This window comes from Delphinapterus leucas, chromosome 6 (genome assembly GCF_059928025.1).
Source record: "Delphinapterus leucas isolate spDelLeu-1000000601 "Yukka" chromosome 6, BTC_Dleu_Yukka2, whole genome shotgun sequence".
Classification (NCBI taxonomy): Eukaryota; Metazoa; Chordata; class Mammalia; order Artiodactyla; family Monodontidae; genus Delphinapterus; species Delphinapterus leucas.
This window is the reverse complement of record NC_143134.1, coordinates 18,822,974-18,850,670: the sequence shown is the minus strand read 5'-3', so window position 1 is coordinate 18,850,670 and position 27,697 is coordinate 18,822,974. Positions and strand designations below refer to the sequence as shown.

General features: G+C 48.5%; 1 protein-coding gene and 1 pseudogene across 2 annotated transcripts in view; one reads left to right on the top strand and one right to left on the bottom strand.

The window, feature by feature from the left end:
- The window catches only part of EPHX2 (epoxide hydrolase 2), a 56,850-nt gene that overhangs the window by 28,186 nt on the left and 967 nt on the right, over nt 1-27,697 (top strand). The window contains exons 9-17 of one of the 2 annotated variants that reach the window (XM_022594994.2): nt 2-36; nt 2,684-2,710; nt 5,268-5,353; nt 8,822-8,933; nt 18,283-18,354; nt 20,101-20,134; nt 21,242-21,344; nt 23,155-23,224; nt 25,938-26,018. In XM_022594994.2, coding sequence (XP_022450702.2) covers nt 2-36; nt 2,684-2,710; nt 5,268-5,353; nt 8,822-8,933; nt 18,283-18,354; nt 20,101-20,134; nt 21,242-21,344; nt 23,155-23,224; nt 25,938-26,018 — 620 coding nt within the window. Of the gene's footprint in view, nt 1; nt 54-2,683; nt 2,711-5,267; nt 5,354-8,821; nt 8,934-18,282; nt 18,355-20,100; nt 20,135-21,241; nt 21,345-23,154; nt 23,225-25,937; nt 26,019-27,697 lie in introns of both variants that reach the window. The other variant, XM_089912780.1, reaches the window with a different exon arrangement.
- LOC149748854 (10 kDa heat shock protein, mitochondrial pseudogene) lies at nt 1,678-2,924 on the bottom strand (annotated as a pseudogene).

Sequence of the window (27,697 nt, the reverse complement as noted above, 5' to 3'; positions counted from 1 at the left end):
GAAATAGAAGAATATTCCATGGAAGTGTTATGCAACGTAAGAAGGATTTTTGGGTAACATCTGTAACTTCCTCTCCATCCTTTTGTTTTCATTGATATAAGGCAGAAGTGTGGGTGTTCATTTAAATCCTAGGAAAGCAGCATTTCACAACATTTGGGTACAAATTCTTTCTGAAAGTCGAAGTATTTTGAAATAATAGCCAACGTTGACTGTATATCAAGTACTTTTCTAAGTATTTGATGGAAGAGGAAACTGAGTCATGGGGAGGTTAAGTAATTGCCTGAGGTCAACAGCTTGTAGAGCCAGGTTTAAACCCTGCAGTAGCTCCCATGCTCCTGCTCTTAGCTACCCCACCATATCACCTTTCCCTTCTGAGAATTTTTAAAAATCACTTTCTTGTGGTAAACACATTGTTGGCCAGACCTAGGGAGTTAGTGTGTGGACTGGGGACTGCAGAGGTGTTCCTGTTCTAAGATAGGCATACGCACCATCGGGGAGAGGGACCCTCATCTTAGAGCTTGCAGGGGAAGGCCAAGGCTGAGGTGAGGAGAGACTGTCACCCAAACCTCCATCAGCCCTGGAGCAAAAGCAAAGGCTGGAGGGACCGAGAGGAAGAAACAGCCTCCCGCTTGACCAGAAAACTGGCGATGCCAGTGATTATGCTAAAATTACAGAAAGCCTTCATCTAGGAGGGTCACATCTCTGCCTGGAGCACCCCATCAGGCCCCACATGCAGGCTTGATGTCTCATAAGGGGAGCATGGGACTTGTCCGTGCTTGGACAAATCTGAGGAGCCAGTCTGAGAACCCCAAAGTTAAAGGAATAATAAAGAAAGAAGAAAGCACAGAGATGCTATGAATAAAACTGTAGTGCTGAGGGAGTGGTTTGGACAACATCATCTGGGGGTCCTAGAAGGAGAAGGTAAAGGCGTCCCTGCATCTATTTAATTTCCCCCCATTCCTCTTTAATCACTCCTCTCACTGATGGGGGTCCCAACTCACCTCAACCGCTGTAGCTGGACCACAATTCTGCACCCTTCATCCCTTAGAGACCCTCTTAACATCAGACAGTCTGTTGGTTCCTCATCGGGAACCTCACTTAGCACATTATAGGATTTCTGGGAAACCCTCAGCTAAATTCCCCATTAGTGTGTACATTAGTCGGCTTGGGCTGACATAACAAGCCGACTAATGTACACATAACAAGCTGACATAACAAGACACCACAGACCAGGTGGTTTAAACAACAGAAATGTGTTTCTCACAGTTCCGAGATCTGGGTGCCAGCAGGGTCAGGTTCTGGTGAGCACCCTCTCCTGGCCTGCGGGTGACCACCTTCTCACTGTCTTCACATGGCAGGGAGAGAGAGCCGGCTCTCTGGGACTCTTCTTATAAGAACGCTAATCTTATCAGGTCAGGGCCGCACCCTCATGACCTCATTTAACTGTAATTCTGTAAAGACCCTGTCTTCAAATACAGTCACACTGGGGATTAGGGCTTCAACATAGGAATTTTGAGGGGACACAGACATTCAGTCCATATAACAGAGGGTTCAAAAGACCTCCTGACACCATTCAATAATTGTTCCCCTCTCTTTGGGGGGGGAAGATGAAAAGAAATGATTGAAGTGAATTACACCAATACTGTGAGCCTCCTTCTAAAAAAATATGTGTGTCATTTCACCAATGGAACCTGTCATCTGTGCTTACTTTTTTTTTCCCCTTAGTTTATTATAAAAGAGAAACATGGAAATTATTTACATGATGAAAAGAGTTCAGAACTTCAGTGGAATGGGCAGTCTCAGTGATGCCATTTCAATAGTGACTTATTTCAGTCTACGTATTTTCCAAGAATGTCACCATCTCTAAATAAGAAGTAATCCTTGTCATCTAGAACTACTTTGGTGCATCCACATTCTGGGAAGAGAACTTCATCTCCAGCTTTCATGCTAACTAGTTGAATCTCTCCAACCTTTCCTTTAGAGCCCGATCCAACGGCAACTACTGTTGCTTGCAATACTTTTCCTTGAGTTTTTTCTGGAAGCATAATGCCTCCTTTGGATACAGGTTTGACTGCACTTCTTTCAACTAATACTTGGCCAAAGAAGGGAAGAAACTTTCTAAATGCCTGTCCTGCCATGACTCCAGCCACTGCAGTTCGTACTCTGCTCTCATGCCACTGCTGCCAGGAGGGGCGTGCAGTCTGGCCCTCTGGACATATCTGTTTGTTGCCTTTTTTTTTTTTTAATTAATTAATTAGTTTATTTATTTATTTTTGGCTGAGTTGGGTCTTTGTTGCTGCGTGCCAGCTTCCTCTAGTTGTGGCGAGCAGGGGCTACTCTTCGTTGCGGTGCACAGGCTTCTCATTGTGGTGGCTTCTCTTGTTGTTCTTGTCTTTCCTCTGTATGTGTCTGTGTCCAACTCTTCTGTCTTATATTGGATCAGGACCTGCCCTAATGACCCCATTTACCTTAATCACATCTTTACTTAAGATCCTATCTCCAAATAGAGTCACATTCTGAAGTACCAGGGGTTAGGGTTTGGGCTTCAGCATATGAATTTCGCAGGGCGGGGAAGGTGGGGGACACAATTCAGACTGTAACCAAGGCAAACACAGTAATTCTAACCTCGAAGCCGCTGAGGTGATGAATACAGTTCTGATTCTGTGTGTGTTTTCTTTCTTAGGACATGGTCACCTTCCTGGATAAGTTGGTAAGTAATTATTTTGAACTCATCTCTTTGGAGAATTCTGTTTGGAAGTGGGCAATTAAAGAAAAGCTGTGACCTTTGAAGGTGTCAGCTGTTAGAGCCCTGGAGGGAGCGGTATGGGAGGGGGAAGGTGGGGTGGTGGGTCGGAAGGGATTATAAAGACAGGTTTGGAGAATGTAGAGGTGAGATTGGTTTGGTTCTTGTTTCATGAAAAGCATCTTCCAGGGGATAGAATGTCTCTGTTGGCTTTAAGCCAGATGAAGAGCCTTAGTGCCAGCTGAAGAAGGTTGGGAAACATCCGATAGGCTAATACTTCCCAGCTTCTTAAAACTTCCATCCCTTTTGACATATTTAAAATCGAATGTCTTCGTTTAACATGGTTTGGAATGTCAAACTCAATGAAAACGATCAACAGTGGTCCTCCGAGAATACACTGCCGCAGAGCATACACACTCTTCTGAGACTCAGGTACATCCTCTGCCACCTTCAGTCAGGTCACGTGGCAGAAGGGAGACACCGCAGCATGGCTGAGGGGGCAGAGGGCCCAGCCAGGACAGTGACAGTACAGGGGGGCTGAGATGACGAAGGAGTTCCAGATCTACAGCAGGGCCCGGTGTAGGACGTGCGGTAACAATGTCATGTCCCATCCCCTGCAGATTCTCAGTCCTGTGGAACTGGCTTTGGAACTTTTGAGTGTGATGGGGATAGCTAAGGCCCAGTGTGGCCGCCCCACTCCTGACTTTTTCTAGAAGATTTCCAACTGGCTGGGAACGTCTCTTATTCTGATGGTTGTGAGGGAGTCTCTGTGGTTGCTGGCCAGCTGGGTCAGGTGTCCGTCCCCGGCCCAGTCATGACTAGGATATGTGGGAAGGAGACTGGGCCAACCTGGATGACCTGGGTGACCAGATGAGGTGGTCATTTGCCACCTGGAGGTGGTGCCTGAAGCCTTTGGAGGAGATGAGCTCCCCAACGACAGGCCTGAAGGCTGAGCCATGGAATAGTCCCAAGTGAGAGGTAGAGAGGGAGTCGTAGACTCAGGGAAGTAAGAAGAGTCTGGAAAGCAGAGTTTCACAGAAGCCCAGGGAAGAATGTTTCAAAGGAAATGCCTCATGCTGCTATTGACTAAAAAAAAAAGCACAACCTAAAGGTTGAGAATTGTGTTTTATTTGGTGGACAAACTGAGGACGTAAGCCCGATACAGCATCTCAGATAGCTCTGAGACCGCTTCCAGAGAGGTAAGAGAGGAGGCAGGATATATAGTAGTTTCTGCAACAAAGACTAGGTAGTCGGAACATCAAAAGATTACTCTTAATTAAAGAAAACCACGTATCTCAAGTTAAGGAATTTAGCATTTTTCTCTGTATTGGAAGGTGCAAGAGTCTGGGCTCATAGAAATCATTCCTTCGACACGCACCTCTGCTAGCTGGGGCCGGTATCCTGCTTTTCTCCATCCTGAATCCCCTCCGGGTGCCCCACTGAGGGTGGCTGCAGTGACTGAGGGCTTGGCAGTGGGCAGCCTGTTTGTCTCCATCCTGAGTTCCCTGAGGGTTCACCAGCGGGGTGACTGCAGTGGCTTGGTGGCTGCAACATCCTTTGTTTACTGATAACGCCAGGCAGCATTTTTTTCACTCACACTGCAGAACGATCGGAAGAATGAGAACCAAGAGGGGAGCAAAATTATTAGTGATTAGTAGCCTTAAAGAGAGAAGTTTCAGTGGACTTGGGCGTAGCAGGGAAGAAGCCACTGGAGGGACTTAGGAAGGTCGTTAGGGAGGCACCTGATATAAACCATTGTGAAAAGCGGGAGAACACAGGAGATGGAGTGTGGCAGAGAGCTGAGGCAAGGAACCACCTTTCCAGCTGGTGGTGGGGCCGGGGCGGATTGGAGCCCCTAAAGTGCTCAGCGGGTGGCATAGAGGAGGGAGCCCGATTTTAGGTTAGGAGACCTGGGTCTGAATGGCGGTTCCCCCGTTTACCATCCGTGCAGCCTGGGCAAGTCACCCGCCCGCTGTGAGCCATCTTTTCATTTGTAAAATGTGAGTTCGAAGGTTACTGGGAGGATTCCAGATAAAGGGCCTGTGACACAGAAGATCCTGCATGAAGGGAGCTGTGGTCGTTCGTGGTTACAGCAGCAGAGGAGAGGAAGGTGCAGGGAGAAATTGGGAGGTAAAGGATGCTTTTGAGGCTTGTAGAAAAGATCCGAAAGAATGGGGAACAGAATAATAACCACTCAGTGAAAGATGAGCACGGAGGGGAGGGGCGGTGTCATTCTAACGTGAAGACAAAAGGGAGGAAAGGAGGTGAACAAAGTTTGATTTGTGGGAAGGTAGAGGGAATTCATGGCGAATGGCCTCAGTCTTCTGAGAAGATTTAAGAGGCCAGCCATTTGTGTGCAGGGTCGGCGGGGGCCCGTACGTGGCACCAGAGGCTTCAAGAGGGCGGGTGTTGGGCGTAGCTGCTGCGGTTAGGCCTAAGGGGAGCCCCAGGCCTCCGGCTCTCAGCATCCCATCTCCTGTGCCGGAAAGCTACTGACACTCAGCCCCCTTCTTTGTCCTCCTAGGGCATCGCTCAAGCTGTGTTCATTGGCCACGACTGGGGTGGCATGCTGGTGTGGAATATGGCTCTTTTCTACCCCAAGAGAGTGAGGTAATTAGGCCTCGGGCATCAAGAATTTGGGTCAGACTGGACTTGAATTCCCTAGACTCCTTCCTCAGGTCTTGAATTCCATAAAACTTCTTGAAAATAATAGGTTATTATCTGGGAAGGTGACACCGTAGCCCCTCAGCTCATTGGTGTATAAGTAGGGAGGGTTTAATGAGCTAACATCTTGGGCTCAAGGCCTGTCCCAATCACCAGTAATGCAACGAATAATTCAGGGCCTGAGTGCCAGTGGGAATGCAGGAAAATGAGGGTGGACTTTGAGGGGAGGAAGTGAGGCAGCAGGGGATGTCAGAGTCATAGAACTGAGTGGCAGGAGACACTTTAGCCCTGGTCAGAGTCAGAAAATGTGGCTTTCACTTTTACCCTGAACTGGCTACGTGACAAATCACTTCACCCGTTAGGCCCTGGTATCTTCAACCACAAAGTGGTAATGGTCACTCCTACCCGACTCTTCAACCTGCAAAATACAGTTGCAAAAAAAACAGATGTCAGGTTGGAATGATATGTCATGATCGCCATCACATCACTCATAATCATTCTCAGAATGACATTTCAGGGCACAAGTGGGAGCTTTCAGATGATGGGTTTTGAACCTGGAGAGTCAGGTGGTCTTTGTGGCCACACCCCATCTGAGCTGGTAACTGCAGTTAAAGTCTGTCTGACCTCCCATTTCAGCCTCGGATCTTAGCAAATTAATTAAAACAACATCCTTAGCAGCCATCTGTGTTTCCCTAACTAATCCAGTTACTTTTTATTTGGCTGAGTTTATAGGAATGGAAACACTGGAGAAACTTTGTTCAGCTCAACCCCAGCTCAAATGGCTGGATGATCTCAAAGACCAGAAAGAATCACACATTTCCTAAAGTATTTTTAAAGTTTTTGCACGCTGTTTTGATCTCTTTAGCTTCTCTCTCTGTCCTCTCTGTCATTCAAAAGTGAGATAAGAAAGCTCTTAAGAATCAAGTTCACCAAAAGGTTACTCTGCAGGCTGTGTTAGATGCTCCTTGAAGGGAACAAAGAGAAATAGAGCAACAACATATGGTCTCCACCTTGTTGTTGTTTTATTAAACTTAATCTAGTTCTCCTGTGAGAATTTTAAAAGATTTAACATGAACCAAGTGAGGTTTTGTGCAGAGTAACATCAGATCGGAGATGCAGGCGCGCTCTGGTTTCCCGTTCCTCTTCTCCTGTGCTGTTTCCACCCTGCCTGCTGTTGATTCTGGAGTAGTTGCTCATTCTACGTCTGCTCTCATCAAAGCAGCCCTGTTGCTTCCTTTCTGGGAGGACGGGAGGGAGCTGAGACCCTGTCGCAGGGCTGTCCAGGATGGGACCCGGCATCTCTGGGTCTGGGAGCATGTTTTATTTAAGGATATTGCTAACAGCGCAAATCTCTGCCTTTCTAGCCAGACAATGAATGAAAGAAAAGAAAAAAAAAGCCCACATTTAATGTGGAATATTTCTTTGAATCCTTGGTTTCGCCTTTCTACTGAAATAAGCTTTGGGAACCTATTTAAAATCAGGGTCTATTCACTTGTTTTATATCCTTTCTTTAACAATCACCTGGAGACGCTGCTGCCAGAAGGAGGCTGTGGTTCAGCTTTTTCTTCATCTTAATGCAGTTGGCAGCAGCATTTATATATTATCATCTCGTTTAGTGATGATTTTTTTATATATGGAATAAATGATATGTCAAAGCGATTCAAAAGAAAACCCCACTCTGTTCAGAATATTTAGTAAAAGCTAGAATTTCTTGACTTGTGATTTAAGTAATGCTTAAAATAGGTTCCCTGTGGTAGCATTAGGAACTTATAGGCATCAGTATAACTTATTTTATACCCTAACCTGCACTGTCTAATCGTGGCTATTGAACTTTTGAAATGTGGCCAGTTTGAATTGAGATTGCTATAAGTAGAAAATACCTTCCAGGTTCCAAAGACTTAGTATGAAAAAAAGAATGTAAAATATCTTATTAATAATTCTTAATATTGATTACATGTTGAAATTATTAATACTTTAGATATATTGGATTAAATATTAAATTAACATTTAAGTTAACATTAAATTTAAAATTAAGTTAATTAATATTAAATAATATTTAAAATTAATCTCACATGTTCCTTTTTACTGGTTTTAATTTGGCTACTGGAAAAATTTTAATTATATATATGGCTTGCATTATATATATATATATATTTTTGCATTATATTTCTATTGGTTGGTGCTGGATAAGCCTCACCAGTCCTTCCATTGATTGTTTTATTTGCCCTAATTATACCATTGCTCCTATTTTATATATCTATATCTTTTCTGGGAACAAGTTTCCACAGGGTAAGTGTGGGATACGGAATTCTTTGCCGACCAGCCAGGCTAAATGTAGTCCTGGCTAACTTCTATCAATTCTGCCTTTGTCTGGTCTCTCAAATTCACCTTCTTTTATTCCTTTTGCTGCCATCCTCTTCCCCTCAGGATGACTAATACAGTAGTCTGCTGGCTTCTCCCCCTCTCTGCATCCACGTGATGGATCGCTGCTTGATACATCACTTCCTGACTGCAGCTTCCATCCACTCTCACCTCTTCCCAGAAGCCCTCATGGCTTTCTTGGTTTTCTGCAGCTTCAAGTCCAGACTCAGGGCTCTTGATGTTCTGGGTCCCATGAACCTTTCTGGCTTCATTTCCCAAGATGCCCCATTAACCAATTGGACTCTGGCCCTGTAGACGCCTTGCTCCATCAAACTCAACCCCAAGCTTTGCCTCATTCTACAACTGGCTCAGGCGACCTCATGATGTTTCCCTTGCAGGTATTGGTTCCCCTCCCTACCTCTCCCCCACATGTAAAAGTCAAGTTCAAATGCTATCTCTTCCATAACGTCTTCCATGATGCCCAAACCTAGAAATCCTTTATCTCCTTGAATTCCTGTGGTATTTTGTAGGAATTCCTATGCCTCATTTTGCAGTCTATCTCATAATATAGTCATGGGTGTATTTGACTAGCCTTCCTTATTAGACTATAATAAGCTCTCAGAGTATTGGTTTTATATTTTCTCTCCCCTAGTATGTGGCGTGGAATTACACTCAACACAGAGGAAACAGTGAGTGAAGGAAGGAAGAAATGACTGTGTTTTTACAAACTAGAGAAAGATTGTACTGTTCACGTATTCTAATCAAGGTGGATATACTGCACGTAACGTGCGTGTATCTTTGTCGAAGGCAAGTAGGTGAGAAATACTGCAGTTTAGTGGCAACACACACACACACACACACACACACACACACACTGGGCTGGAGAGTCAAGAAGTACGGTTTCAGGTCCCGTTCTCCCTGCACTGCTGGTGTGAGATCTTGTGTGTAGCACTCTCCCACTCTGAGCTTGGGTTTTGACACATGAGGTCCTTTCTGGTCCTTACAGACTGTCTTCTTATGGGGTCTGTGTCTTGACACCTCTTCTTTCCACAGGGCAGTGGCCAGCTTGAATACTCCCTTCATACCAGCAAATCCCAAAGTGTCCCCAATGGAGATAATCAAAGCCAATCCTGCCTTTGATTACCAGCTCTACTTCCAGAAACCAGTAAGTTTGGGGCCCTGTGAGCAATGATCCCAGCAAGGTTTTTGTTCTTCTTTTGCCTTCCTCGTTCCTTCTTCCTGTTGATCGGACTTATCTCTGTCCCCTTGAATTTTCTGTGGCTTTAATGAGAAGTGAGTTCACTGATGGGTTCAGGTGAAGCTGGCGCCAGAGCGGGGCTGGTCCTTCCCGGCTGACGGTGCATTTCTCTGTGTGTGTATTTGGGGTGATGAGGGGAGCAGCGGGGTGGGGATGGCGCATGGGGCTCCCCTGCTTCTCTGAAATTGGGAAATGGGGGCTGAACTCTGTTTTGGAGCCGCTTCTTCTCAATTCTCTGGCTGAGAGGCTGGTGAAACCCACCTCTTATTGGTGACAGCTCCTGGCCTCCTGCCAGGGATTTGATATCTCTGCTGAGGAGTGACATCTGTGATTACAGACAGTGCCAGAACCTAAAAGCCCTGCATCAGGCCCCAAGTATCCTTTGAGAGGTGTGCGAGGTTTCTAGGTGTCACTCATGTGCCACAAGCTCAAGATGCCTTTCAAAGATGCCCACTGGGGTTTGGATGATGTGTGATGGGTGCGGCTGCCACCTTTCACTGGATTCACTGAAAGCAGCAGCATCTGGCCTGGCTGCACCCCCCATAGCTGCCCTCATCTGTGGAGGGTACCTGCTCCTCTGTTCGTGGGCCCTGGACCCCGATGCCCAGCTACGTCTGGGTAATTCCAAAGAGGATAAAAGATGTTTCCTAACACTCCAAAGAGAGAAGAATAGATCGAATTAATTGACAAAGAGCACGAGAGCATCTCACCACATCTCTCATCCAGCCCTAGCCCGTCTGCTGCTCATAGGAGGTACCATTGCCAGCGAGGGTCACAGCCATCCCAGTTTTGATTTGGCGAGTAACTCTTCTCCAAGAATGATTTTAATTAGTAAGATGGTGCCTTGGAAGAGGAACTTCTTGATTCAAGCAGTAATCTGACTCATTCAGTAAGACACCAGGCGCCTCCGGCAACGTCATGACAAGATGCTTGGGTATCACACCCTCCACTGAGGCCAGAGCCCCACTGCCACAGCCCAGAGTGTGGACAGCTAAAGAGCTTCCTTTGGCTTGAATTGAATCACAGTGTCTTGAATTAGTTTGAAGTAACCTTGATTTTGAGAGATAAAGATGATTTAGATGGTACATTAGTCAGCTAGGGCTGCCATAACCAAGTGCCACAGCCTGGGGGGCTTAAACAGCAAAATGTATTATCTCACTGTTCTCGGGGCCAGAAATCCGAGATCAAGGTGTCTACACAGTTGGTTTCTTCTAAAGCGGTTCTCCTTGCTTTGTACATGGCCCTCTTCTTGCTGTGTCTTCACCATGGCATTTCCTCTGTATGTGTGTGTCCCTGTCCAGATTTCCTCTTCTTATCAGGACACCAGTCACATTGGATCAGGCCCACCCTAATTACCTCATTTTACTTTAATTACCTCTTTAAAGACCTTACCTCCAAATACAGTCACGTTCTGAGGTACTAGGAGTTAGGACTTCATAGGAATTTGGGGGAGACACAATTCAGCTTGGAACAGATGGGGACCATGAGGGTGAAGGGTGGGGACTGTGAGAAACTGACTTATTTGGAATGAGACCTGGGCTCATGGGACAGGAAGGAGGACGTGTCCTTGTGCAAGGCCCGGAAAGCAGCCCCAAGTTTGTAGTCGATGTCGGAATTAGTAAAGAGTTGTTGTAGGTTTAACGCTTATCGTAGGGGGGCCCCCATCTAATTCTTTCGGCTGGACTAGAAGTCAGCATCCCAGACCAAGGTGCGATGCACTGCCTGTCACCCTTTCCCAGGTGTTTGAATCACTCAGGTGCATCTCAGACTGGTGAGAAGCATCTGGTGGTGGGAGAGAAATGAAGTGCTGGTTCTAGGTTCTTGAGTGGCAGCTGCCTCAGCCTTTAGGGATTGGGAAGGAAACAGCCCCAAATAAAACTGTGAAGCAGGTGTTTGGGTCCCTGTCACCTCTTAGCTGACCCTTTCTCAATCTCTGGCTCTGCTTGGTCCCCAGCCCCCAAAACCCAACCCCCTCCCACTGCCCTCTGTGTGCCCAGAGGACACGACCCCGCCCGGCTGTGCCATCACCTCGAGTGCCCCATGCGTCAGAGTTGCTCTCACCTGTCTGCCTCCTCCCCTGGCCCAGCCCCCAGGCCCTGTGGATAGGTTATGACAGGCTCTTGACACTCTGGCTCCCACTGCTGTGGTGCCACACATGCAGCAGAGGGAGAGGGAGGGCGTGGGGTTGTGTGCCCGTTTCTTTCTCTTCCACCTCTTTTTTCCATTTTCTTTCTTATCTTTTTGAATTGGACATTCATAAGAAGACTCCTAACTGCTGCAAAACAGAGGTGGCCCGCAATTGGGGGGAGGGCTGGAGCCTGACAAATCTGTTGAAATGTCAGAAATGTTTTGAGCAGTGTCAATTGTAAAGAACTGGTTCATCCAGCAAGTAGCTGTGCACGATCTATTGTGTGCCAGTTTCGGGGGACATCTAGAGATGAGTGACAACTTTTGAGGGCTTAAACAGCTCTTGGGGAGACAGGCACGTAACAGACACCCAGGGAATAAGGCAGCAGAAAGGACTGTAATGGAGGTCCAGCTTACTCTGGGGGCCCACAAGAAAACACAGTTAACTTTTAGCAAAGGAAGGAGCATTTGAACTGGACCCAGGGAGGTGAGTAGGATTTGGGTGGGGGGATCTGAGAGAGGAGGGGCTGCCAGCCTGAGGGGACGAGTGATTGAAGATGCTTATGAAACCCCTTAACTCAGGGATAAATGTCACGAGATGAGAAAGAGAGGGTAACAAAAGAGTCAGTGGTCCTTTAGGTGAACTTCAGAAGGTCTGGAACATCTGGAAACTGCCCCTGGAGTTTAATAGGCGCACGCATTTTTCCAGGAAGAGTCCCTAACTTTCATCAGAACCTTAGCAGTTCGATGAAGGCTAAGAGGTGCTGAACTGGATGGCCCTGGGCTTTCAGGTGAGGTGCAGAGTCGGGGAGGGGGCGGGCAGCAGCCTCAGTGTCACCTGGGAGTTTGCTAGAAATGCAAACTCACCAGCCCCCTTTGTGATCTGCCCAATGAGAATATGCGTTTTTAACCAGGTCCCCCAGGTGACCCCCGTGCGCATAACCTCCCAGCTCTGACAGCTGTCTTCTGTGATTCTCAGTCAATTTCTGTGACCGTCTAGTCCGATGAACCTCAAAAGTCAGTGTGCTTCAGAATCACCTGGAAGGCTAATTATGACATAGATCCCTGGACACCCCCTCCAGAGTTCAGATTCAGTAGGTTTTTGATGGGGCCAAAGGATTCACATTTCTTTGGTGAGGTCCTGGAGCCACACCTTGAGAACAACGACCATAGCCCCGAGGAGGGGGGTAATCCAGCCACTTCCCAGGTAGTGATGGGCGAGCAGCCGTCCTTCTCAGTGAATTAGAGACCTCTGGGCAGCTGGCTCCACTCAAGAGTGGCTGGAGGGGATGGCGCAGGGCATTGACTATCTGGCTAAGGTTCCCTTTTAACAGTGATTCTCCGATTTTCTGATCCCAGGCCCCCTCTGCACTCTTACAAATTATTAGGGACCTCAAAGAGCTTTAGTTCACGTGGGTTATATCTACTGGTATTTACCATACGAGATATTGAAATTTAAAACTATCGATTCGTTAAAAAAGGATAATGTGCCCATGTTGATAAAAATAACATCTTTTTATTTTTTTTTTAATCTTTATTTTCCTCAAAAATTTAGTGAGAAGTATAGCATTGTTTTACATTTTTCGAACCTCTTTTATGTCTGGCTTAATAGAGACAGATGGATTCTCCTACCTGCTTCTGCGTTCAGTCTGTTGGGATGTCACATGTTACTGGAGCCTCTGGAAAACTCCACCGTACGCTTATGAGAATAAAGAGGATATATAACATGTTAGTGTTGTTACAAAAGTTTTCTGTCATGGATTCCCTGAAAGGGCCTCAGGGCCGCCCAAAGGTCTCCAGACTATATACTTTGAGAATTACTGCTTTTTATTTCTTTTAGGCTGTATTAGTTATAGGAGATAGAAAAAGGGAAGTAGTGGTTTCACTATGTATTACCTTTGATCAAACTACATTTAGGGTATGTATCAACAGAATTCAGCTCATTAAAAATTATTTTTCTTTATTATTTTTTAAGTTACGGTAAAATACACATAACACAAAACATACCATCTTAACCATTTTTAAGTGTACAGTTCAGTGGCATTAAGTACATTCACATTGCTGTACAGCCATCACCCCATCCATCTCTAGAACTCTTTTCATCCTGCAGAGCTGAAACTCTATTCATTAAACACTAACGCCCCATCCTCCCCTCCCTCAGCCCCTGGCACCCACCCACCTACTTTCTGTCTCTATGAATCTGACTACTGCAGGTACCTCATATAAGTGGAATCATATAGTATTTTTTTCTTTTGTGTCTAGCTTATTTCAGTCAGCAGGACGTCCTCAGATTCATCCATGTTGGAGCCTGTATCAATTTCCTTTTTTTTTTTTTTTTTAAGGCTGAATAATATCCCATTGTGTGAGTTTTTAGTTCATCCATTCTCCCCTTGATGGACACTTGGGTTGCAACTACTGCTTTTTGAGTGCCTGTTGGGCCAGGTGGTTCTGTTTGCAACAGTATGTGGCGCTCTTTCCCATCTTTTCAGCTGAGCGAGCCGAGGCTCTGGGAGCCTCACTCACTCGCCTGAGATCAGGTACGTGACTGGGTCGGGATGTTGACCTCGCCTTGTTTGACTTCAAAGCCCACACACCTCCTCTTAAGCCACACTTTGGAGGGAGTTTGGACTTTCTTTGTGTGCTCTGTGCATCGAAGCAGAGAGGGGAGGAGCAAACCAGGATAAGCTCAAGGTCCTGATGGAAGGAGGGACCTCAGGGGAAAGACGCTTACTTAATTGCAGCCCTAGTAGAGCAAGGATTTTCATTTCAAAGGTTGTTACAGTCTTTGTGGAAAAATCGGTACCTTTATTGGTCTGTGGTAGCTGTTGGCGGATGGTTTTGTTCTTAGAACAAAGCCTCTTGGCAGGGAAATGTTCGATATTCAAATTAGTCATCTGGCCACTAAGGCTCCCAGGAAGCAGTTGGGGGAATCCAGCAACTGGGGCTGGTCCGGATGGGCACCAAGCTGGGTCTTAAGGAGAAACCATGGTGGGAGGGGGGGCCGTCCCGCCTGCCTGTCTGCTCCCTCTTGGTGAGGAAACGGACTGGCCAAGTCCCTTCCTATCTATGGCCCTCAGTTTCCTCATCAGAAAAAGGATGGTCTAGTGGGATGGTTTTCACATGGATGATAGCTTTAAACGTAAGCTGAATTCAAGCCAAGGAATAAATCATAGCATAGAGCAACTCTTTGATCAGGGGTAGGCCCTGGGAGCCCCTCCTTCCCGTCCCTCCTCCCACCCCACCCCGTCTTCCCCACCACTCTCCAGCCTGGAGGCCGTGTCCAGGAACACTCAGGGGTCCAGACGCCCGCCCCCAGCCCTTCCACCTGTTGCTCAAGTTTGCTGAGCACCTCAAGGTGCGGCTTAGACAAACTCCAGGTTAAGATCCAGCTCCTTGAGCTCTTTGAACTCTTGGCCAACGTTTACTCTCCTGTCCTGTGAATTTGCCGAGTCTGGTGGAAACTCAGATCAAAAGCTGTGTTTTTCTTCTCAGAGAAGGGATCATGGCCTTTGCATTTGTGTAGTAAGAAAGGGAAGAGGAGGCAGCTCTGGGCAGCAAAGACAAATAGAATCAGCTGGATAATTTCAGCACCACCTGCTCCATTTTTTGCCGTTCGCGGGCCTCTCACTGTTGTGGCCTCCCCTGTTGCGGAGCACAGGCTCCGGATGCGCAGGCTCAGCGGCCATGGCTCAGGTGGGATCTTCCCGGACCGGGGCACGAACCCGCGTCCCCTGCATCGGCAGGCATACTCTCAACCACTGCACCACCAGGGAAGCTCCAAGGTTGGTTTCTTATATTTCAAATCCTTCATGAGCTCTGTGTTGACTCTTAGGAAGTCTTTCTCCTTAAACAGCCCCAGAGTCTTCTGAGACAAAGCTCCAGGATTCATGGACTTCCAAAGGCTTTGTTCTAGGAGTTTTTCCTTAGAACCTAGAGCTGCCTGCCCAGGTGATAGCTTTGGGGTAATAGTAGAGCAGACTTGTTCATTTTTTTTTTTAACTTTTTATTTTATATTGGCGTATAGCCAATTAACAATGTTGTGATAGCTTCAGGTGCACAGCAAAGCGACTCAGCCATACAGATACGTGTATCTGTTCTCCCCCAGACTCCCCTCCCATCCAGGCTGCCACATAACATTGAGCAGAGTTCTGTAGGCTTACTGCTCCCCTCCACCTCAAGCTGGAGGAGAATTACCTTTGCGACAAAAAACTTAATCCATCGATCTAAGACAGAAATGGAAAATTTTGTTCAAGCCGAATTGCGGGCTATATAACCCGGGGACAGCCTCTCAGAAGGTTCTGAGAGCTGTTCTGCCTGTTCGAGGTCAAAACGCAGTTACATGTTTTGCGACAGAGGGCTGTGTATTAAATGATGTATTATTGACAGTTTACACAATCTAGCAAGTAGTGGGTCATGGCTCATCGTGGCCCCTTACGACATCAGGAAGGAATGTTATCTTTTAAGGAGTTGTCTTGTTGATGGTGGGAGAATATTGCTCTTTATGGTTGAGCAGGTATTTCTACTGATGGGGGAGGTTTGATCAATGCATAGTGCAGGTACGCAATGCGCAGTGGAGGGGAGAAAGGAGGCCAAAGGGCAGAGAAGATTTTTTTTATGTTTAAATTTTTCTTGTCCTGCCATAAAATATGGATTTTATTTCACACCCTCTTTGATGAATGTGAGCTTGCAATGGAGGGCAAGAAAATAAAAGCCACAATCCACGTGATCATTTAGAAGTCACCCCCACCAAAGTCTTTATCTCACATTCTTTCCTTTTTTCCCCTCTCTTCTTCCCAACCTTCTAGGCTGTGTTGGGTACCTGCTATTACCGTGCTATCACAGTGGGAATAAAAATATGAGTAAGATACAGTGTGTGCCCCTAAGAAATTCACAGGCTTGTGAGGGGACCGGATCCAAAAATAGACAGTTCTCATGCAACTAGATAACTTTAACGATGGAGATAATAATAATAACAATAATCACCATTTATTGGCCTCCCTCCTATGTATCTACCAGGCATGGTCAGAAACAGGCATTATCTCCTATCATCCTTACAAAACTTCCATTTTATAGATGAGGAAACTGAGGCTCTGGAAGATTAAGTTAATAAGTTAATTAGTAGTAATTAATAAGTAGTTAATAAGTTAATAAGTAGTTAATAAGTAGTAGTGGTGGGGCTTGGAGACTTGTTTGTTGGATTCCAAAGTTCATCCTTTAATTCCTATGATCAGGAGCACAAAGGGAGGAGCCCTATCCAGCTGGACTGGTGGGAGGCTTGTCATTGGTCTGTGGGACTTAAAAATAGGGTATCACCTTTTATGAATTACAGAGCGACCGATGGTATCGGCAGGGCACACAACCAGAGTACAAATGCTCTTATCTTCTCCCCTTTCTGGCCCTCACCTTTGTCCTCTTCATCCCTGTTGATCTGACATGCTTTCACGTGGGTAGAGAGACTTATTTACCTTTGGGCTCTCTTTGATTTTTTATTGACCCCTTTGACATTCATTTGCTCTTTTAAGTACTATTTGAGCTCTGCAGCCAGTCCAGACCTCTGGACTCGTGGAGATTCCTCCACACACTGAGACACATCACAAGCTCATGAACAGCAGCTAGGGACTGCTCTCAATAAATAAGAATGATGACCCGTGGCAACATGCAGGGCGTTTATTGAGCGCGTAAAATATACTGCCTTCCATGGCTATTTCTCGCCTCGACATTCATCACGTAACTGAAGGCCACGATTGATTCTCCGTCATAATGGAATCTTACACATGTGAGGGGATTGTAATTAACATGCCAGCATTGTTTTCTTCAGAAAATCTCGAACTGCGGATCCAGCACTGCTTGATGATAAATGTTTCCTTGCCTGCAGAGCTGCTGTCTCGTAGATCCAGAGCTCTCATGACGTGCCATATGCAGAACAAATGAGTGCAGGACCTCTTAAAGTGTGCAGGGTCTGAGGGCCGCTGGCCACCAGAACACTTTGCTGACCTGGCTTACAGGACCCTTCTCTGCGGGAACATTCCTCGGAGGAAAGGAACAAACATACATTCAGCCTCTGCTCCATCCAGGACCAGTCACAGATGCCCTGGGGAAGAAGATGAGTAGGAGCTTGCCTGCTCTCAGGGTGGACCATGGAGAGGACATGAAAGGCTCTGTGAGATCCAGGAAGAGCTGAGCTGTTTTACTGTGATGGGGGAGGGTAGGGCTTCATGGAGAAGGCAGTGTTTGGCACAGGTGTTGAAGCCTTCTTGAAGGCCAAGCTGAGGGAAGTAGGTGCTCTTGGTGGAAGTTACAATACATTAAACCACAGAGCTGAGAAAGTAGGGCGCCCTTCAGAAAACATCCTGCCACTCAGTTTAGCTGGTTCAGGTGAGCAGTTGGAAAGGAGGAGAAGAAAGTAGGCCAGCACTGTGCTCTAGGTTGAGTGTTTGTGAGTCCCCCAAATTCGTGTGTTGAAATCCTAACCCTGATGTGATGGTATTAGGACGTGGGCCCTCGAGGAGATGATTAGTTCTTGAGGGTGGAGCCCTCATGAATGGGATTAGTGCCCTTTAGAAGAAACTCCAGAGAGCTCTCTTGTGCTTTCCTCCATGTGAGGACACAGTGAGAAGATGACCATCTATGAACCAAGAAACAAACTGTCACTAGATACTGAATCTGCTGATGCCTTGATCTTGGACTGCCCAGCCTACAGAACTGTGAGAAATAAATGTCTGAGTTTATAAGCCACCCGATCTATGGTATTGTGTTATAGCAGCCAGAATGGACCACCATACACTGCCATACTCTTATTATTATAGGCTCCCCAGCCTATAATAATAAAGTGATTATTGTAAGTAATACATTCCCACTGTAGGGATTTAGATAAACAGAAAAGAAAGCAGCAGCCATAAACCCACCTCCCCGGTGTGGGGCGGGGTGGACGGGACCACTGTGAGCATCTCATATTTTATTCAAACCTTTTAAAGAAAACAAAACATGTTTCAATATGAAAATTCAAATTCATGCACTTCTAATGAAACTTGGGCTGGATGGGACAGAGGTTGGGAGCTTCTGGCTTTGGGTCAGATCAGTTTCCAAGGTCTCTGCTGAGTCCTTCATTTTGCTTTCTTGGTTGTGCTAGGGAGTGGCGGAGGTTGAACTGGAACAGAACCTGAATCGGACTTTCAGAAGCTTCTTCAGAGCAAGTGATGAGGTGAGGGGTGTGGGAGGCAGGGTCGGGGGTAAGCAGGAAGGGGGAGCTGCAGGGGTGCAGATCCCCAGATGGCTTCCCTGGGAGGATGGGGGGATAGGGGATGTCAGGGTGTGGGAATAAGCAACTTGCCTTCTTTTCTTTGACTTCTGTAGTTAGGGCAGTTAGGGTCCTCACTCCACTGGTCCCTTCATTAATGAGGAAAGGTCCTGTCCTCTCTGTCACACACCAGTAGGGCTATGAAACCCAGATCAAAGAAGGATTATAATGGTGACAGTTTAGAAATTCTGCTGTTATTACCATTTTCATATGGATAATTGCTTATCAAAGTGCAGAATTAATTGATGCTTCTAACCCTTTTCTTGAACAACCACTGGAGCCTAGAATGCTTTAACGCGGTAACCCCACCCTCCTGTCTTACGTGTTAGGAGTCACTGTTGCTGTTGCTGTATCTGGTCAGTGCCTACTTAGCTGGCCTGATTTTTGCCAGTTTCTTTGCTGACCACTTCTGGCACCTCACTCTTTTATACTAAGTGCAAATTTCTTTCTTACTGAAGTACCTTCTTTTGCAGTTTTCTCAGTAAGAGTCTGTTAGCAGTAAACTCATAATTTTTTGGCCTGAAAATATCTTTATTTTGCTTTCAATCCCAAAGAACAGTTTATCTGAGTATAGCATTCTAGGTTGACAATTATTTTCTTCTAGAAGCTTCTGTCATTGCTTGTAAGAAATTGGTCTCAGGTCTACCTTCTGGTGTATTATTTGTCTTTTAGTCATGTCTCATCTGGAGTTCAGCCCATCTTTAATTTTGAAAGTTGCATTTGGTTCTTTTTCAAAGCCTTCTGATCTCTTTCAATAGAGTCTTGTTCTATTCTTGTTGTTCAGTTCCTTCTTTGGTCTTTAATCATTTGAAGCATACTCATTTTTCATTCTCTCTCTGTGCAAGTTCTATTATTTGGTCTTCCTGGAGAGTCTTGTTTTACTGTTTGCTGTGTTTGCTGTCTCCTGCAATGGGGCTTTAGTGTATATGTGCAGGGGGTGGGGCAGGGTAGGGAGAGAGCTCTGTAATTTGGGTTTGTGAGCTCATCTTTAACAGAGCTTACTCTGCTCCAGCCTGCTCCAGCTGAGATGGAGGAAATGGCCCTCCTGGGTGGTTTAGCTTTTGCTTCTCCTGCCAGGCCTTCTGGTGGCATTACCAGCCCAAGCTCACTTTTGCTGTTGTTGTTTACTTCACTTAGTGGGGGTTTCCAGATCTCGTAGTGTGGATTCAAACAGAAACACGTGTGAAGGCAGGCTTGTGGCCATGAATCCCTAGGGGAGCTTTTTTTTGGTTTCCTCTTAGTACCAAACTGAATGGACCAACTCCTTTGACATCCCTCTGTCATGGTGGGTGGGTTCTTTCTAGTCCACCCTTTAACTGAGGACCCCAGATTGAGTGGATTCACCGTGGAGGGGTGGGGAGGATCTCACTTTTACCTTCGTATCTGACCTGAGGTCTCATCACCTGTTCCCACTGGTTGATACACCCAAGTCCTTACATTCCCAAGACCCGCCAGCACCCAGGAGCAGTCTTGGCCTTGGAGCTTGGTTGTGAGCTGCCTCTGCTCTGACCACTCAGGACCCGCCTAGCTCTCTTGGGCATTTAGCATGTGTGTATAGGCTGCTGGCACTTGTAGGGTTTTTAGATGCCCCGTTCCTACATGTTTCCTTTGCTTGACCCATGACATCCCTTCTAACTTTTCTCCCTCCAGACTTTTCTCACCACGAACAGAGTCTGTGAAATGGGTAAGAGACATTCTCAGGAGGGAATGGAGACAGGAGGGCCATGACGGGAACCAGCCGAACGTTAAATGAGTGTTTCTCCATCTGCCAGCTGTGGGCAGAAGCAGCCACCTGCCAGCCCTGAACTAGTTAAGCCCTGACTTGCTTAACGTAGATCCCCGCCAGGGAATCGCACTCACCCTAACCCTGGGCTGACCACACAGCCTTGGCTTCCTCTCCCCCATGAAGTTTTGGATTCAAGATCTTAAACAGTCAGAGCCTGGAGGACTCTCAGAGCTCTTCAGGGCAGATCCACCCTCTACTGATTGGGACAGAGACCCAGGAGAGGAACTGACCTCTGCAGGGTCACCTGGTGCAGGCAGAGTGGAAATCAGGCCAGACCCCCAGCCAGGTCTCCTCTGTCTTAGTGCCCTGGCCTCCCCTCCATCAGGCTCAGTTCCATCCCATGAAGACAGCCCCTGTTCTCCCTCCCAGTTTGGATATAAGTGAGGAGCCAGAGCCAGGAGCAGACTGGCGCTCATCCCCTTGACTCCTGGATCCGGCACTGTTCCCACAGAACCTTGCTTGACCCCAAGCCTGTGACTTTGCCATCATTCCCTTGTGTTTTTATTAATACTGATGATTGCTATCACTTGTTTGAGCACCTACTGTGTGCATCATACACTGGGTTAGCCCCCTTTAGTAATATTGTTTATATTTCTCGTGACATCCGTAAGAACTCTCACTATTATCTCTATTCTACAGATGAGGAAAATGGGTCTCAGAATTTGTCCAGAGTGGCCAGGCTGGGGTTAAACTCCTCCAAGCCTAAAGACCACACTCTTCTCACTGGTCAGGAACACCTTTCCCTTCCCTCCTTCCACCTCTTTACTTATTCACGTAGTCAATCGTTCAGTCCTTCATTCCTCAAAAGTTTTGAGCACACACTTGGTGTGAGGCAGGGGCAGGTATCCACAAGCACGAGTCAGAGTCATTGCCCTCCGGGAGCCCAAATCTCTTGGGGAGACAGAGAGCAGTAATAAAAGAAGCAGAGGTGGTGAAGGGTCTCAGGTGTTGGAACTTGGACACCTGACCCAGAGGGTGGGAGAGGAAACAAGTGGCTTTTTGTAGGAGGACTCTTTGTGAGTACGCCAGGGGAGCCCAGCCTCAGCAAGATGGTCACCGAGGAGGACATCCAGTTCTACGTTCAGCGGTTCAAGAAGTCTGGTTTCAGGTAAAGAGAACAGCACCCCAGGAGAACACAGGAGAGAGAAGGTGGGCAGACAGGGGCCCTTCTGCTCTCGCAGTGCAGGGTGAGGCCCAGTGCCAGCTCAGTCCCAGTGAAAGCCTGGCCAGCCTCTGCTTGAATGCCTCCAGTGCCGGGAGGCTCACTATCTGACGATGCTCAGCCTGCTCTAGTTTGGAGAGTTCAGCTTGTTCTCCCTTATGCTTAGGGGCCCCTTCAGAGCAGATGTTTTTAACTTTTTTTCAGTGGTGACCTCTGTGAGGATCAGATGACAGCTCTGAGTTCTTCAGAAAAACACAAAACCCCACGTAACCTCAAAAACTGCATACATATTCGGTGGGGGGGCGGTGGTTATAGGCTCAGCTTTACTGAGCTCTAACTCACATGCCATAGAATTCACCCTCTGAGAGTGTACAGTTCAATGGTTTTTAGTCATTTCATGGAGCTGCGCCGTCACGACACATTTTATGGATCGCCACGATCCACTTTAAAGTGTTTTCATCTCCCAGAAAGCATCTCTGTTCCCTTTCGCGGTCACCCCCACTTCCCCTGGGCCCCCAGGTCTGATCACTCACCCATCTGCTCTCCGTCCCCCTGGAGCTGCCTATTCCAGATGTTTCATGCAAACGGAGTCGTACGCTGTGTGGTCCTTCGTGTGTGGCTCCTTTCACTCTGGTCCGCCCGTGTTGTAGTCTCTGCCAGACTTCGTTCCTTTTTCTCAGGTCTGTTTCTATGCTGCGGTTCAGGGCCCTGCCCTGAAATCACTGAGAATCCCTCTTCACAGCCCCTTTTCTGCGTGTCCCTTCACGTATTTGGGTATTGCAAGTCTTCGAAGCTCGTGAGTCCTTTAGGGGCGCTGCAGGTCACCGCGTTTCCATCTTCCTCCTCTCTCCTCACGCCCCCATCCCTCACTCAGACCCAGGGGCGCAGAAGGAGCCCAACAGCAGGACCGCCTTCGTCAGCCCAGCCCACAAGTTCACAGTGTGGCGACCTTGGCCGTGAACACCCGTGGTGGCCTTTAGACCCCAGTGTTTCCAGTATCACAATTTCAACCTTTCCCTAAGCATCTCCTTTCTTCCCCCCTCCCCACCCGAAGTGGGGGACAATTTAAGAGTCTCAGACTGGGGGACAGAGGTTCTCTGGAAGGGAACGTATAGGCAATCTGATCTGACCCCTCCTTGCACAGGAGGGAAAATTAGAAGTCCCCAAAGGGCACGTGACTTGTCCAAGGCCTTTCCAGGCCCTCCCTTTCACCAGAAGCCTCAAGGGCCGGACAGCACCAACCCATTCCACACCTGAGGATTGGGACAGTGCTCCAGGTACAGCCCTGGAGCCACCCTACCTGTCCGGAGGAGACACCTTGGCATCACTTCCCGATGTCACACTAGGAGGAAGCACCTCCCGGTGGCCCTTTTCTGTGGGCTCCCTGGGAGAGGGGAGTGGCCCTGGTTGGTGAGGGCACTAAACCAAGCTCCCCCACCCCCGTCTTCCGAGACAGTCCCGGGAGGAAATGGAGAGTCCTGTAGGGCTGATTTCTGTGTGTCCCCGGATGCCCACTTCAGAGAACATCAGCCCTCAGCCCAGCGCTGTGCCTGCACCAGGCCGTGCTCGATAAAGCCCGGCAGGCGCGCAGGGCACCGGGGTGTGAATCCTGGGATCTGTTCTCTTCGCCCTGCAAGAGCCTTTGCTCTTCCTGGGAAGACTGGCTCTATGCTGAGTGGGTTGCTGTGGTGGGGTCTGTAGCACAAGCATCTACTAAAAGCTTTCCTCTTTTTATTCCTTCGTCCGCCCCTCCCAGGGGGCCTCTAAACTGGTACCGAAACATGGAAAGGAACTGGCAGTGGGGCCGCAAAGGCTTGGGAAGGAAGGTGAGTTCAGCGCTGTTCTCCTCCCCAACGAGTCACCCTTCGGGCATCCATGGACCCAACGGATAGGCCGCTGGGTCAGCGCCAGGGGTGGACAGACCGGCTGGCTGCTTTTGGAGGTGCCTGCACTGCAGGGTTTCCTCTTAGGACCTCTTTTGCTGCTGCTTCTCCTGGAACGGCAGAGGGTGGGGAGACGGTGGGGACAGGGGTCTGCCAGGTGACTGCAGCAGCGGTCTGGACCACCTAGGTCTCCCGGCGGTGCCCTGGCTCAGGGCGCAGGTGGTCCAGTTAACTCCCAGAGGTAACAAGGATGAAGCTCCTGGCTCACAGAGGAATGTTACGTGCTGTCAGAGAGACGGGGCTGTAACCTCTGGCTCCTGCACCTCGACCGAGTCAGTCCGAGCCTCAGTTTCCTTGTTTGTCAAGCAGAAGACAGGTTTCCAACCCCTGGGTCTGCAAAGGGAGTCATGGGGTCCCTGGTTTACATTCAGAACATTAAAAACCTAAGGGAAATTGCATTTTCCCATTCCTCAGCTCACTCGGTAGCCCTGGCCATCTTCTTGGTTCAGTCAAAAATGAACGGCCCCCTATATGCCAGGAATGGTGCAGATGACACAGGCGAGGTCCTGACCTCACAGGGTTAGGTCTTGAGGCAGTAGAGCATAAAAACAGTGGTTCAGAGCAGGCTGGGCAGAGAGTCGGCCTGGGATGTGGGACCTGTGCCCTGTGTGACCTTGGGCAAGGCACTTAACCACTCTGTTCTCCGTGGCCGCTAATATGGAAGTGACAAGAATGGTGCCTACCTCAGGCAGGAGCTGTTTAAGGATAAAGTGGGTTGACGCACATCAAATGCTGAGTTAGAACAGTGCCTAGTACGTAGTAGTGGTTTAATTAATGCTCTTTAGCCTATCATCACTCTAATCTGTGATGGACAAAAATGACAAAACTGCAGTTTGACTGGCAGAGACTCTCTCAAAGCATGAGGGACGAGGATGAGGTCTTCGGGGAGGTGAACCCCGATGGCAGTAGGTTTGGGGACCCCCTCTTCTGCAGTTTCCTTCCAGATCTTCCTCCTCTCCCACCTCCTCCCATTGCCCCTGCCACCGCTTTACGTTTTCACCGGGAACATTCTAGAGTGTCCATCCCACCCCCACAGCAGCCTCAGGATTCATTTCAGCCACAAAACCACCACTGGGTCTTCACCCCTTGGTGAACGGGGCGCAGTGAGAAGCGCACAGTTCTGTGTTGTAGGTAAAAAACGGTGCGCATTCCTTACCCAGGGACAGTGAACGCCATTTGGAAATTGTCATGGTAGCTTGAGAACACAGAGTAAAAGGAGGTTCTCTCGACCTTGGGTGCCCCATGCATCAGTAGACAAAAAGTGAAGTCCCTTTGCTGCCTGTAATGTCACACTGGCCCCAGCGTGGCTGGCCGAGTCACACTCTGGCTGCCCTGGTGAAGCGTCCGTTCAATTCATAGAAAAGGAATATTGATGTCCATCTAAGGGCATCCTTCCTCCTTCCCAGTGCCATCTGTTTGGTGTCAGGAATATCAGTCACACAGAGTGGACCACACGTGTGTTCTTACTTATACACACACACACACACACACACACACACACATACAACCTGTGTGGTCAATACGTGGCTGAATCCATCTGTATGAGAAAAACCCATTTTTTTTCCTCCTGTGTGTCTCCTTTACTTTCACACAAATCGCTTTCTTTCTGACACTTCTTATCACCAAATGTGTGGAGGTTTTTCCACACACCACCAAGCAGTTCTCTGCAACACCAGCTGGGTGGCCTGCAATTTAACTCAGTTCTGGCACCATCTACCTGGAGACGGCGTCAGAGCCCACAGGTTAAGGGCTCAGTCCCACAAGACTGCTCCCCACTTCAGACGCCAACCCCAAGTCCAGGTTGTTACCTGTGCTTCCAACTGATTGGCTATAAATTGGAGGCTCCCAGGACCTCCTCCTTGGGTCTATTAATTTTCTAGAGTGGCTCACAGAACTCTGGGAAACACTCACTTAACGTTTACTAGTTTATTAAAGGATTTGATAAAGGACACAGATGAACCGCCAGACGAAGGAATCCACAGGGTGAGGTCTGGGAGGGTCCCAAGCCCAGGAGCCTCTGACCTTGTGGAGCTGAGGTGTGTTATCCTTTTGGTGTGGATTTCACCAACCTAGAAGCTCTCCAAACTCCTTGCTACTGGGATTATGTGGATGTTTATGGAGACTTCCTCACGTAGATGCGATCAATTATTAACTCCATTTCATCCCTTTCGCCTTCCAGACATGGGGGAGAAGGAGGGAGCTGAAAATCCCAAGTGTCTAATCATGGCTTTGTCTTCCTGGTGACCAGCCCCCACCCAGGAGCCCAGCCAGAGTCACCTCATTGGAACAGAAGTGCTCTCGTCACTTAGGAATTTACAAGGGTTTCAGGGGCTCTATGCCGGGAACCAGGGGCAGAGAGCAAGACACACATTTTCTAATCTCGTACACCATCCTTTCAGATCTTTAGTAATACTGGTGCCTCCTTCACGCAAAGCACGTGGCGGAAACAAAGCCAGACCAAAGTGGTGCTGAGGGGTCTTCTGTGGGGGAGTTAATAGTGGAGGAGGCCCCGCGGTGTGAAAATAACATCTCGTCGCCCGGGTGAGGGAGGGCCTGAGCGTGGAGGCTGCTTCTCCTTCCCGTTATCCCTCCCCAGATCCTGGTGCCGGCCCTGATGGTCACCGCGGAGAAGGACTTCGTGCTCGTTCCTGAGATGTCCAAGCATATGGAGGACTGGGTAAGGCAATGGTCCTGCTCGGGGCCATCGGGGCTTCTTGGAGGAGGGCGCAGGCATCCCAGAGGATGAAGAGTGGGATGTTCGGGGGAACTGCTCGCTTGATGAGGGCTTCCTCAGCAGCATCACTGTCGCCTTTTGGGAGCAGCGATTAAGACTGCTCCTCGGGGGCTTCTCTGGTGGCGCAGTGGTTGAGAGTCTGCCTGCCGATGCAGGGGACGTGGGTTCGTGCCCCGGTCCGGGAAGATCCCACATGCCGCGGAGCGGCTGGGCCCGTGAGCCATGGCCGCTGAGCCTGCACGTCCAGAGCCTGTGCTCCGCAACGAGAGAGGCCACAGCAGTGAGAGGTCTGCGTATCGCAAAAAAAAAAAAAAAAAAAAGACTGCTCCTTCCTGGACTTCCCTGGTGGTCCAGTGGTTAAGACTCCACACTTCAGGGAACTAAGATCCCACATGCCACGCGGTGTGGCCAAAAGAAAACAAAAAAAGACTGCTGCTTCCTTTCCCCTTCACTGATGCAATCTCTCATCACTCACTCATTCTTTCATTTCATGGGCTTTTCCTGTGCACCTAGATGAGTTGGGACAGTGCTAGATACCAGGGCGGTAAAGATGAATGAGGTGCAGACCCCACCCCACAGGAGGTCATGTCCAGCAGTGTACCCCATATGCAGGAGGCTTGTGTGGACAAGGGCCCAGCTGGGAGCGAGGGCTTCACAGAGGTGCTGACCACTGCCTCTGGCCTTGAGGAACTCCTAAGCCTCGCCCGGCAGAGAGAGAACGGGAGAGGAGACAGGGTGTTGAGAGGTGAGGATGGATGAGAGAGGTCAGAGGGTGCGGCTGGGAGGTTATCCTGAGCCCACTGGGCCAGGCTGAGCTGTGTGGACCTATGGGTGACGGGACCGTTGAAGTGGAGAGATGGGTATCAAGCCTGTGTTTTGGAAGCACACACTGCTGAAAGCGTGGAGCTTGGTAGGGATTGGGAGACCTGCAGGTGGGGTCCCCGTGACTGCTCGTGTATCCTGGCTGGATGCTGAGAGCGTTTGCCTGCACTTGGCAGTGTCTTTGTTAGCATCATCCAGTGCGGTGGAGAGAGCGTGATGCAAGGCATGTTGCCAAGGACGCCCTTTGTGGGTGGTGGAGCCAGTCCAGGGAGGGCTGTGACCCACTTTGGGGATTCAGGCGCCAAAAGGGAGACTGAACAGCCCTGCGTGCAGACCACCAGGGAGGAGGGAGGCGACATGGGAAGGGGACGCAATCACGGCTACAGGGCAAGAGCCAAGCTCGACCCGGCATTTTCCAGGCAGTGAACGGGCCAAGTCCTAATGGTTCTGGAGGGAGACAGTCTGTTGTGATGAGTATGGGTCAGCCTGAATTTGAATCTTAGCTCAGCCACTCTCTGTGTGGCCTTGGGCCAGTTACCTAACCTCTCTGAGCCTTCATATTACCCAGAGGATCATGGTCAAAGATAAATAAGGCAGGGCTTCCCTGGTGGATCAGTGGTTAAGAATCCACCTGCCAATGCAGGGGACATGGGTTCGAGCCCTGGTCCAGGAAGACTCCACATGCTGCAGAGCAACTAAGCCTGTGCGCCACAACTACTGAGCCTGCGCTCTAGAGCCCGCGTGCCAGAACGACTGAAGCCCACGTGCCTAGAGCCCATGCTCCGCAACAAGAGAAGCCA